We start from the raw sequence: 12,824 nt of genomic DNA, 5'->3' as shown, positions 1-12,824 counted from the left end.
TTTGGTGTTTACAAATCTGCAGAAAAACAAATAATAATAATGACAACAACAATGATTACAATGCACACTAAGCACTTGCTATAAGCCAGACACTGTTTTAAGTCCTTTACAAAAGGGGTACATTATACCCTGTATGTAGATGAAGAAATGAAGGCATAGAAATGTTAAGTAATTTGCTAAAGCTCACAACTAATCTTTCTTTCCTTCATTCCTCAAGTTTCTAGGAATAAAAATGCTGTCATAGTCACAAATTTGAAAACATGGGGGGCCTGGGTGGCTCAATCATTAAGTGTCTGCCTTCAAGTCAGGTCATGATCCCAGAGTCCTGGGATCAAGCCCAGCATTGGGCTCCCTGCTTCTCCCTCTCCCACTCTCCCTGCTTGTGTTTCCTCTCTCGCTGTGTCTCTCTCTGTCAAATAAATAAATAAAATCTTAAAAAAAAATTTGAAAACATGGTTTATTTTATAATCACATTATAGTATATTATGTCTTAATATTACAGCTCACCCCTCCACACATACACACTCTGACACTTAATTCCCTCTACTCTCAATATGTAAAACCATAGTGAAATGTTGATTATCTAACTGAAACTAAAACCACACCTAAACTGCACAGCATTTCATTCAGCCAAGAAGTGTTACTGCACAGTAATGATACCTAAGATGTCCATATTTTAATATTTTTACACGGTTGTGCAATATGATTTCATAAACATTTCATGTTTCAACATCTAAATATTTAGCACAGAAACTGCCTCACTAAAAAATAATTTGCCAAACTGCTACAGCTGTTTGTTTTTTAATTCTTAGATCTCTGAAGACCTTCCATACAGAATACTACTGTCTGTATTATCTCTGAACTAAGTTGAGACAGACTCCTGAAACGACAAGCATTCAGATTCAGTCAAGGATAGGTCGGGCAGATAGCAGGAAAAGCTACATCTGTGTCTGCCATATCAATACCTAGAAGTAAATCTAGTGAAAGATGTGCAAGACCCTCTAACTGAAAAAGATTTTAAATAACTTCAATGAGGGATATACAAGTTCATGGATTGGTATATGGAATTCTAAAGGTATCAATTCCCCTCAAATTGATTTATGAGTTCAAGCCCCATATTGGGTATAGAGATTACCTAAATAAACTTAAAAAAATTAAAAAGAGAGAGAGAAATTAGATGTCATAAAAAAATATGCAAAACTCATCTATGGTGATTATGCAGAAAAAAAGTTAATTAATATAGGAGATCTGAGATTGCTATCCTTAGGAAAGGCCCGCTCATAAAGACAGCCTTTTGGCTGGTGCCTGGAAGAAATTTGGTTAATAAATAGTTCCCTACACTGACATAAAACTTTCCCTAACTGGTAAGGTGGCTCATTGTATTTAGGACTGTGGAAACAACATGATTTATTTTTTTTAACAATATTTTTATACTGAACATCTGCCTTCCTTCTGGGACTCTAGAATTTTAATATACCCTTGACAGAGAGTGTCTGTGTGACTACCTTGTAATAAAAACTTTGGGCACCAGGAGCGCCTGGGTGGCTCAGTCGTTAAGTGTCTGCCTTCCTCTGCCTTCCGCTCAGGTCATGATCCCAGGGTCCTGGGATAGAGCCCCACATCGGGCTCCATGCTTGGTAGGAAGCCTGCTTCTCCCTCTTCCACTCCCCCTGCTTGTGTTCTTGCTCTCACTGTCTCTGTCAAATAAATAAATAAAATCTTTTTTTAAAAAGGGGGGGGCACTGGATCTCTAATGGGCTTTTCTGGGTGGAAATATGTTCTATATCTCAAACATTACCTGGGTATTCATTTTACAAAAATTCATCAAGTTCTAGACTACTGACTTTATAATCTTTTCTATGTATGTCATGTATCAATAAAAGATTCCCTCACTCTGTCCCTCATTCTCAATAACCAACTTATCTGATTGTATCCAGTAGGTCAATGACTCTCACTAGGGATAGTGGTATAATGACTGAGAAAGCCTTGAGGGAGTGGGAGTTTGGATATTAGTAATAGACTATTTTTTTTTTCTAAATCTGGGCGAAAGCTTCATGGACAGGTCACCCTGAAAATCCAATAAGCCATGCAACCCTTATGATTTGTGATGGTCTTGCATATATACATTTTATATCAATAAAGTCATAAAAATTATATGATAAGCTTTTTACATATGTATGTACATGTATGTATACACACGTGTGTATATATACTTAAATGCTTTTAAGAATATACATAATTATCTCTCAAATTGACCATTGTCTCCCCTTTCCTAGCTCTCCCTCTCATTATTCTGCGCCCTGTACTCCCAGACTCTGTAGCCTTTTCCCTTAGCAGGGTGAAATGATTCTCTGAATCCATGTAACTTCCAAACTGGTCTTTTGCCTTTCCCTAACCCTTTCTCCACACTGCAGAGTAAACGTTTTGTTTTTTATTTTTTAAGATTTTATTTATGAGAGAGAGAGAGAAAAAAAGAGAGAGCGAGCACACACATGGGAGAACACAAGTTGGGGAAAGAGAAGCAGACTCCCCACTGAGCAGGGAACCCAACATGGGACTCACAGGTCTCAACCCCAGGACCCTGGGATCAATGACCTGAGCTGAAGGCAGACACTTAAAAGACTGAATCACCCAGGTGCCCCTCAAATATCATTTCTTGAAGGAAACTTTTCCTGATTCAGGTGTGTATACATATATGTAGAACTATGTATACGCACACTTAGGAAGCACTCCCCTTTCTCTCTGTATATGGTCTCTCAACATCCTTATCTATATTATTACCATCAGTATAAACGTGCCCTAATATCTCCCATCTAAAAAATTCCATTAACCTGGATCTTCTGCAAAGCAAAACTAGAGCCCATTTTCACAGTCTCCACTTTGTCTCACATTTTTTCCTCAATCAATTCCAAGGAGGGTTCTACTTCTTCTCTTTTCCACGGAAATTGCTCAAGTGTATGAATTATTTCAATCCTGCCAAATCCAATGGTCACTCTCTATCCTCATTTTAATCACCCTTTCAGTATCATTCAGCCTTTTTGTGTATTTTTCCCTTTGATGGTCTCCTACTTGCAGCATTTCCAAAACATATTTTAAGAAACTCTAGTCAACTGTTCCATTAAAATAAAAAAAGTTTCATGGTCAAATAGGTTTCAGTAATATTACATATTTTATTATATTCTTGGGGTCTCAGATGTTTCTGTGGAACTTTGAACACATGACTTAATTTCTCTGTGCCTCCTTTGGTCATCTGAAAAGCAGGGACTATCTCAAAACCTATTGCAAGGGTTAAATGAAATAATGTACATAAAATACATAGAATACTGCCTGGCACATAGAATATTAAGTATTCTGTAAGAAGTATTATCATTACAACTCACAGCATTTGTTGGAGGATTAAATGAGATATGAAAACATTTTAAGATATTTTATAGATATGATTCTCAAACTTCACAGTCTTTTTACCCTCTTATTGAGGACCCAAAGAGCTTTTGTTTATATTTATCACTATATCAATATTTATCATCTATAAAACCAAATACACTTTAAAAATAGTTATTAATTCATTAAAACTTGCAATCCCATTATATGTTAATATAGGTAGTATTTTAATGAAAAAATAACTGCATTTTCCAAAACAAAAAAATAATTTTATGAAAAATGGCACTGTTTTCCATCTTCGCAAATCTCGTTAATGCTAGATTCTCACATCTGCATTTGTATTTTATCTGTTGCCATATGTGATTTTGGTTAAAGTATATAAAGAAAATCTGGCCTCACACTGCTATGTAGTTAAAAAGGTAATTAAAATATTCCTCTCTTACCCACATTACTATGGATATTCTTTAATACTACACAAAAACTCCACAAGTGGTAGTTTCTTAAAGATGAGTTGTGATATGTAATCTGACACCAGACCAATGAAATTTCTCACTCTATTACACTGAAATCTCTTGGTGTATCTTATACTTTGAATAGGGTTTTATTTTTTAAAGATTTTATTATTTATTTGACAGACAGAGATCACAAGTAGGCAGAGAGGCAGGAACAGAGAGAGGAAGGGAAGCAGGCTCCCTGCTGAGCAGAGAGCCTGTGATGCCGGGGCTAGATCCCAAGACTCTGGGATCATGACCTCAGCCTAAGGCAGAGGCTTTAAACCACTGAGCCACCCAGGCGCCCCTGAATAGGGCTTTTATCTGTGCATATCTTTGTGAAATTATGAATTGACCAATTTGGAAAATATCAGTTCAGCCAGTTATGCAAACCACCCTTATACAATTTATTTTAAAAATCACGTTTTTCAATATCACCATCAATCTCAACAGAAAAGTCTTAGAGAGTTGTCAAGCTCAAAGTGGTGCATTTAAATTTTCCAAAATCCTAATTTTTGCTTGAATGCCCATTGTTTCCCTTGAAGTGGCAGGCTTCTATTCATTTCTGAGAAAATGTCTACCATACACTGGCATCTGTATAATCATACTTAGGAAATTTTAGAAAATATAACAGACAACTTTTCAGAGCAATGATGTTACCATGTTATGGACCTCCTCAGAAACTTCAGTGCACACTCCTGAAAGAATGAGCATGAAAAAGGCAAATAATGTCAGTTTTTACCCTGTGGACTCCTTGAAAGTCTTGGGGGACCCTCATGAGTGCCCCAAAAAACCACGGTTTTGCATTTTACAAGGCAAAGTACATCAATTCTCAATTTACTTTGATTATTGCCAAAAGAACCTTGGAAGACCTCACCACCTTAGGGGTGAGTTAGAACTAATTGCCTGAGAAGGAAGAAGAGGGATTCAGTTGCCCAACTCACTCTAATAGGAGCAGTTCATTAGCTTTACTTGTACCTTCACCTCATCTGGGTATGAGCTCTACTATGAGCTGCTCCTAGGTTCCTGCCAAGCCTTGGCATTAATCAAGCCATCCTCGGGTGATCCAGTTTTAGGCAGGTTTTTTTTTTCTTTTAACTTTAATTTTAGGTAATCTATGATGTCTCTACCATTGTCCTAAAGTAAGTCAATTCAATTATTTTATAGTTTAAAAAAAAAAAGAAAGACTATGTAATGGGGATAAAAGGCACAGCATAGGGAATACAGTCAGGATTACTATAACAGGACTATATGGGGACAGGTGGTAGCTACACTTGTGGTGAAACTACATAATGTATAGACTTACAGAATCACTATACTGTACATCTGAAACTAATGCTGAACATTGTCAACTATGCTTCAATTAAAAAAACACTAAAATTAAAATAAAAAAATAAAAAGCCCATTAATGCCACTTTTTCTGAACCAATAAAAGGTACTGTAATTTGGGAAATTCTGCACTGTGCCCTTTATTAACTACACTTTTGAATTTTAAATTACTTCAAATAGCTCTTTATAAAAGCATCCACGAAATTTACAAATAAAACAAAAAGAAATATACTATTTAATAACATTAAATATACTATATTTTTAGTTAACAATATTAGTTAACTTTTCAAGGACAGGTTGGCAATGTCACCTTTTATCAACCTTCCCTACAACTCATTTACAGAAAAAGAAAAACTAATTATAATTAATAACCCTAAAAATACTATCATTAATTCAATGCACACTTCTGAAAACTACTTATTTATTATAATTAATTCTGGGCACAGGAAAGAAGAAACTGTCAAAAACCGAAGAATCTGGAATCCTTAGTATGAGAAGATTTGGTCTGGATAAAATAGGATCTTGAAGATATTATGTTAACTAAAATAAACCAGACATAAAGGACAACTGTATGATTCCATTTTCATGACGTACACAGAACACACAAATTCATGGAGACTGAAAGCAGATGGAGCAGGGTAGGGGGTAGGGAAAGAGTTACTGCTTGCTTGGGGTAATGAAAAAACTTTTGAAATGGGTAGTGGTAATGGCTGCACAACCCTGTGAATGTAATTAATGCCACTGAATTATACCCTTAAAAATGGTTAAAATGACAAATTTTATGTTATATATCTTAATAAAATGTTTAAAAATAATGTATATTAAACAATATACATTAATACTGTATAACATATATTAAAATGCATTTAATACACATTTTAAATGGGTGAATTGTATGGTATGTGAATTTTATCTCAATAAAAATATTTTTAAAAAATTAAGAAAAGTTCTTAATTTAGTCTCGAAATATTCAAAGCAGTCTGACATAGAAAATGGCACAGATTTGCTCAGTGTGACTGTAGGAACAAAACTAGGACCTCCAAAGCATAAATTATAGGGAGGCGTATTCCCACTCAATACAAGGAAGAAACAATAGCTAAAGGTGTCCAAAATCTTGAAGCATCCCTTTACAAAGCAGAGAACAGTCCTTGGAGGTGTTTCAGCAAAGGCCCACCTGTCAGGAATGCACAGGGCCCTAAAGGGTCCATAAATACCTTGACAGTGGAATGCAAAATTGTGTCTCTGTCTTTTCTCAAGTAAGGTCCTTATGTTAGATTCTCAAAGGGGATAGAATGCACTAGATCTAAAAATTCCTTCCAAATTTGAGACTGTACACTCCTATAGATCATACTCCCTCCCCTCTAAGGAGTGTAATGAAAAGAGCATTTGCTACAGTATACAGACACAAATAACCTGTGGTCCAGTATCAACTAATGTTGCCCTTATAATGAAAGTGAAATATACTCTCAAGATTGCCCTTCGGCTAAAATTTGGGTAAAAGGAAGATAATGCTTAATGGGGTAAGGCCCAGTCAGATTCAGATATTCCCCTTCTCTGTTCCCTTGGTACCCAACATCTAGATATTCCTCAGTCTTCCAAAGTAGTTCATCCTCACCACCCTGAACTTTAAACACCAGGAATGCCCCAGGGCTCAATTCTCAGACCCATTCCACTTTACTTACCCCGAAGCATGACATTAAATACCCTCTATAAACTGAGAACACCCATATTTACAGTATCTAGTCTGAAAGTCTCTAAATTCCAGACTATCTTTTTATGGTTTTAGCTCTAAAATATTTAGGTTACTGATCTTATGGGCCATTTAAGTTCATTTCTGGATATTCCTAAACATTTATTAAGCTCTTCAAACTTCACATGTCCTAGACCAAACTTTGAATGTCTCCACCAAACCTGCTCCCCCCAGACTTCCATAGCTCAGTAAATACTCATGTTAAAAAAATCTTAGGATTATTCTTGACTTCCCTTTTTCTCTTACAACCTACATCTAAACCATTAACAAATCCTGTTGGCTTCACCTTCAAAATCGGTCTCAAACGCCAGCAGTTTACCACCTCCTCCTCTACTAACCTGGATTACTGCAATTGCCTTTAACCTGGTCTTCCTGCTCTCACCTTTGCTTCCCTACAATCTAACAAGCAGCCAGTAATCCTATTTAAAATATAGTCTCCGGCGCCTGGGTGGTTCAGTGGGTTAAAGCCTCTGCCTTCGGCTCAGGTCATGATCCCAGAGACCTGGGATGGAGTCCCGCATCCGGCTCTCTGCTCAGCTGGCAGCCTGTTCCCTTTTCTCTCTCTCTGCCTACTTGTGATCTCTCTCTCTAGTAAATAAATAAAATCTTTAAAGTATAGTCTCCCTTCTCTAAACCCTTGGAGGACTTCCTGTCTCAATCAGAATAAAGACCATAGTGCTTTACATTGCCTATAATGTCTCACACAATTTGCCCCTTCCATACAAACACACACTTCACTGGTCTCATTTTTTCCCCCCTCTCTCCTTCCTTAAACCAGCTCTACTGTCCATGGACTTTTGGCTGTACCTGTTACATGCATGCCCTAACTTTGCATTTACTGTTTCCACAGACCAGAATGCTCTTCCCCTAGATATCTCCATAGCTGGCCTGCTCAGCTACTTCTGGTCTTTCCTCAAATTCACCTTCTTAGTGAGGCCTTCTCTGATCACCTATTTTAAAATAACAATTGTGCCTCCTCTGCTACTCCTTATTCTATGCCCCAACATTTGTCCTTTCTTCAAAGTATTTATCACCATACGACATACTGTACATACATATTTATTTGTCTATGTTCCTCCACTGGAATGTCAACTTCAAGAGAGCAGGGGCTCTGATTAGTTCATCTGTACACTTCCATTGCTCAGAGCAAAGCCTACCACATAGTAGGCCTTCAATAAATATTTTTGGAACTAATAAATAGAATGCTGTATTATAATCGCCTTCTTCTATATCTGTCTCCTTAACAGACTGTGAGGTTTCTGCAGGCAGCAACACTGTCTCACTCACATCTGAATTTCCAACACCTAACACTAGTGCTGGGCACACAGTTAAGTGTTGGTTCGAAATGAACGAATCAAGAAGAGAGGCCAAGGAAAATTCTTCAGACTTTCACAGTCCCTTCTCCATCATTCTTTAAATATAAGTCAGAAAGTGTGAGTTACCTCAAGCAAGACATTTCAATACCCATTCCCACGCCCACAGGCGTACCCCGCCCCCCAACCCTACCCTCCCTTATCCCCAGGATAACCATCCCCAGGATAACCAAATGAGACAATGAGTAACGGTCAGAGCCAGAATTTGAACCAGGATCAAATCCGCCGGAGGAAATAATTGTGACCTGACAAGATCAAAGAAGGTGACCGGACTCCAAAAAGAAACACTGCTCTCGGGGATAATGGCAAGGAGAAGGGCGGGCCCTGGTGACCCCAACTATAAAATCCAAGTCCCTCTTTTGACAGCTAAGGAAACTAAAGCCTAGAGCGAAAAGCGACCTGCCCGAGGTCACCCAAGCAACCTAACCAGGGCGAGAACCCCGCTCATCCCGCCTGCGCGCGGCCCCGGTAGCCTCTTCCTTCGGGTGGTGCCTGCCGCGCCGAGCCCCCGCAGGCTCACGCGCTCCCAGGTCCCCGGACGCCCGCCGGCCCGCTGCTCCAGGCCCGTTCCCCACCTGCGGCCGAGGCTGGGGTCGACGACCATGGCCCACTCCCCACGCAGCCCCGGAGCCGGCGGTTGGCAACGCGCAGCGCGCCCCGCGAAGGTGGGCCCGGGCCGCCGGCTCCGCGCCCGCCGCTTACCTGGCCGGATCCCGCGGGAACCTGAAGAAGGCCAGGTCCGACTGCGTGCTCTTCCTCGTGCAGTTGGGGGCAGCGCAGAAGTTCGGCATCGTAGCCCACCCGCCGGCCGGCCCAGCCCTCCCCTCCCCGCCTCCTCAGGGCAGCCCGCCCGCCCGTCGGGGCCGGGGAGGGGAGCCAGGCCGGCCGGCCGGCTCGGCAAGGCCTGCGCGCCGGGGGGAGGGGCGGCGGGCGAGAAGCCGCGAGGGGCAGGAGGGGCGCCGCGGTCCGAGGCCGGGCTGGGGACTCGGCTCCACAGTGCTGTGAGTGGCCGGGAGGATTTACCGCCGCCGCCGCCGCTGCCGCTGGTGCACCTCCCGCCCGCCCGGGACGCTGCCGCCTCCTTCCCACAATGCACCCTGGCGCCCGGGGGTGCCCTCTCTTCCTTCAGCCTTCCTCCCCCGCCCCCTCCTTTCCGCCGACTTCTCCGCCGGCGGGCACGCGCAAAGAAGCGCGCCGGACCGGGTGTGGCGAGGTGCAGGCGAGGCCTGGCGCGGGCTGCCGCAGTGCGCGTGCGCACAACCTACCCCGCCAGGCGATGGCTTTGCGCATGCGGGCATGTCTCTCGGGACTCTAGAGCTGGCGAGCCCCCGGCACCGTCGGTAGGTTTGGCGTGCGGGGGTTTCCGCAGACCTGGGGCGGCGAGCTTGCACGTTATATCTCTCCTTGCTTGCTTACGTTGCCACCACTTAGGTCTCTATTGCAGAAATCGCCATAGACGCTGAAGGGCCGCGGAATCGAAAGACCTTGTTGACTGATTTGCCCACTTTCCGCAGACCTGCGTGCACAAGTTGAACGGAGACGTTGTAGGAGATTTCATTTTCCCCAGTTTTGCAGCTAATCTTAAGCCCTATTAGCTTTTCAGGATGGGTTTCCCCGCCTCAACCGGAAGCTGAGGGACGAAAACTCAAGAGAAGCAGTTACTTTTCCCTGGTGAGGCTTCTGGAGGATCGTTACGAGCGACATGATTCCACTTGGAGCCCTGTAAAGATTGGTTCCGCTCTCTTCCCCTTACAGCTGTGGTCTTTTCACTTTCGTGTGCTGTTTAAGTGCCAGAATGAGTGACCGCTATCTAGAACAAAGGATTAGTATAAAATTCTGCGTGAAATTGAACAAGTCCGCAAGTGAGACCCACCACCTTTTAAAAAAAGCTTATGGAGATGAAGTCATGTCAAGGGCCCGAGTTTTCGACTGGCACAAAAGGTTTAAAGAAGGGCGGGAAGATGTCCGAGATGACGCCCGAAGTGGTCGTCCAGTCACCCACCGGACGGATGAAAATATCCAGAAGGTCAAGGACTTGGTTTGTTCAAACAGGCGGTTGACCGTGAGGATGATGGCGGAAGAGTTAAATTTAGATAAAGAAACCGTTAGACTCATTTTGAAAGAGAACTTAAATATGAGGAAAATATCTGCAAAAGTTGTATCAGGTATTTTGAAGGATGAACCCAAACCTCAGAGATTTGACTTTCAGTCTGATCTTTCAAAGGAAATGAGGAAAAATAAAAATAGCCTGTGTGTAAGGAAAAAGATAAGTTCTGAAACACGGACTCATCTCGAGTGTGAAGCTGGTGGGAAGATACCTCTGCCTGTATCCCATCCCCCAAACCACTACCCTGCCAACCAGCTTCTGCAGGCTTCATCATCAACAAGCCTTCCCACCAGGGCAGCTCAGGACTGGTCACCCCATGGTAAAAGGAATGTGAGGTAGCTGAGCCTGAGCTAGAAAGCTGCCTCACAGTTAGGCACCTTCATTTGCTGCTCATCCATTTTCAGTCTTTATCACTCTTTCCCACGTGTTACCACCTTCTTAGTTACCCTTGTTGGACTACTGGGCCGTCTTCTGGTTTTGAGGAACTTTGCCTGTTGATCTCTGGTACTTGCTTGTTTCTTGATGTCTTTTGCTTGTTAAAGTTTGGATCTCCTCACTGCCCAGGCCTTAGCTTGTTGTGGCTGTTGTGTTCCTGTGTTCTCAACATTCTGCCTTAGGGGATCATACCTGAAAGGTGGGACCTCCTGGAGTCCTTCTCTGCCCATGAAGGCATATTATGGGAGGACCTCAAAAGAAAGCCTACAGTCCCAGCCTGCTTCACAGGCAGGACCTGAGGTATGGTACAGAAGGTAGTGGCATGCTGACTTAGTGAGCGTGGCTAAGGGCATATCCAGCCCAAATAACTCAGTGGCAACCACTCAGTACTCAGGGGTTGGCCACCTATACTCACTTTCTCACACACCTGTCTCTTACAGAAAAGCTGGATTCATTTCATGAGTCCTGTGCCCTGGACCCCCCCACACACTCATTTGTGTATCCCCTCTGCTGGAAGGGGAGGATTTGGTCCCAGAAAATAGAAGCCAGTGGACTTAGTCCCAGGCCGCAGTGTGTGAGGAGAAGACAAGGTGATACTCTAGACCTTGACTTAAGGGAGTCTGCTGCCTATGTGCTGATTTCCACACAGCGGCCTGTTTTTAGTAACTAATGCCTACCAGTATCAGGTGGCTTTTGAGCACATGCAGTTTTTAGAACGCTGCTGGGCATTGACACTGTGAAGGTATAAAACAAAATCATCAAGGGCTGGCTGGGTAGACATCCAGATGAGATGATTCCTGACTGGATCCATAAAGAAGGGTGAGACAGGAGGCTAGGAAATTAGGGAAAGCTTCCCAAAGCAGGTGGAATTGCCTGACTCTTCGAACTGGCATTGGTATGAAAGTGATGGCACTGTTGGCTGAAATAGCAAAGTCTGGAGGAAGGTAATGGTGTTTATTGTACAAGATGAACAATTTTGGATAATTTGCTTCCTCTCCTCCGCCCTAACTATGCCATAAGTTTATAAATTGCTTCCCCTGCATCTGTGGATAGGTTTATAATAACTCACTTACTTGATTATCTAGTTTTCCCATCAACCACGCCCGCCCCCCCGAAAAAGTTCTGCAAGTTTAATTTTTTTTTTTTTATCTCTTTCTGCCTCTCCACAAGGATTTATGGAATGGAACTTTTCCCAAGTGGCTTCCAATAGACTGGATACATCTCAGAAATATCTGACAAAAGTGCAGTGAAGGGATGGTTAGAGCATTTCACAGGATTAGCCAATGTCTTTGTTTTACCGAAGGATTTTTATGGGTAACAGTCCCTATCATTTAACTAGTAAGTTACTAAAACATATTGCTTGATAGAAGCCCAACGCTTATTTATTCAACATAGTTATATTTAGTTCTGTTCTTTCACCGTCTCTATCTTCTCCAAAAAATGACATTTCCTACTAATACCTGTCAGTTTTGAAGTGCTCTGAAACCTAGACCTTATCCCACAAATAAAAAGTCTTGTGCAAAAGAACTCTTAAACCAAACAACAGCTTATAGATTTCTACATGCTTAGCCATTTGTAGGCATTCCATTTCAGGACCATTACATCTTCCACATCAGGTGAGGCCCTGGTTCCCCACAAGCACTTGCAACCAGGGACCCTGCACTTCTGGAACAAAGCCCCCATAGCTGGCTATTGCAACTTGGTGGCTGAACCTCACATTAATCCTTGGTAGGCTCAGTGGTAATTGTTGGAAAATTGTATGCTCCTTGGCCAGGGCCAGGATCCTACAACAGTATTTCAAGGCCTTATCTCCAACCTGAGAGAACTTATTTCTGGACTTATTCCTGTTCTGTGAACAGGGCTGGAGTGAGCCTTCCAAAAATGCTGGACCAAGACCATGCTGGAGCATAGGGTACGAGAAGCATTGCTGGCCCAGACAGGGTTTGGACACAGCAACC

At 42.3% G+C, this 12,824-nt stretch overlaps 2 protein-coding genes across 5 annotated transcripts in view; one reads left to right on the top strand and one right to left on the bottom strand.

Annotated features, from left to right (window-relative positions):
* Positions 1 to 9,457, bottom strand: part of THAP12 (THAP domain containing 12) — a 28,446-nt gene extending 18,989 nt beyond the window's left edge. The window contains exon 1 of one of the 2 annotated variants that reach the window (XM_059188527.1): positions 9,027 to 9,457. In XM_059188527.1, coding sequence (XP_059044510.1) covers positions 9,027 to 9,115 — 89 coding nt within the window. In that variant the 5' untranslated portion in view covers positions 9,116 to 9,457. The remainder of the gene's footprint in view (positions 1 to 9,026) is intronic. The other variant, XM_059188510.1, reaches the window with a different exon arrangement.
* Positions 9,458 to 9,505: 48 nt separating this feature from the next.
* GVQW3 (GVQW motif containing 3) lies at positions 9,506 to 12,393 on the top strand. Of its 3 annotated transcripts, none has more exons than XM_059188558.1 (2): positions 9,506 to 9,664; positions 9,920 to 12,393. In XM_059188558.1, the coding sequence occupies exon 2, from the start codon at positions 10,120 to 10,122 to the stop codon at positions 10,768 to 10,770; it is 651 nt and encodes a 216-aa protein (XP_059044541.1). In that variant the 5' UTR covers positions 9,506 to 9,664; positions 9,920 to 10,119; the 3' UTR covers positions 10,771 to 12,393. The 3 variants fall into 3 exon arrangements, with proteins under 3 accessions (XP_059044541.1, XP_059044534.1, XP_059044524.1); XM_059188551.1 differs by having other exon boundaries at positions 9,769 to 12,393; XM_059188541.1 differs by having other exon boundaries at positions 9,756 to 12,393.
* The last annotated feature ends 431 nt before the right edge of the window (positions 12,394 to 12,824 follow it).

The sequence above is a fragment of the Mustela lutreola genome, chromosome 1 (genome assembly GCF_030435805.1).
Source record: "Mustela lutreola isolate mMusLut2 chromosome 1, mMusLut2.pri, whole genome shotgun sequence".
Classification (NCBI taxonomy): Eukaryota; Metazoa; Chordata; class Mammalia; order Carnivora; family Mustelidae; genus Mustela; species Mustela lutreola.
This window is presented reverse-complemented; position numbering and strand designations above follow the sequence as displayed.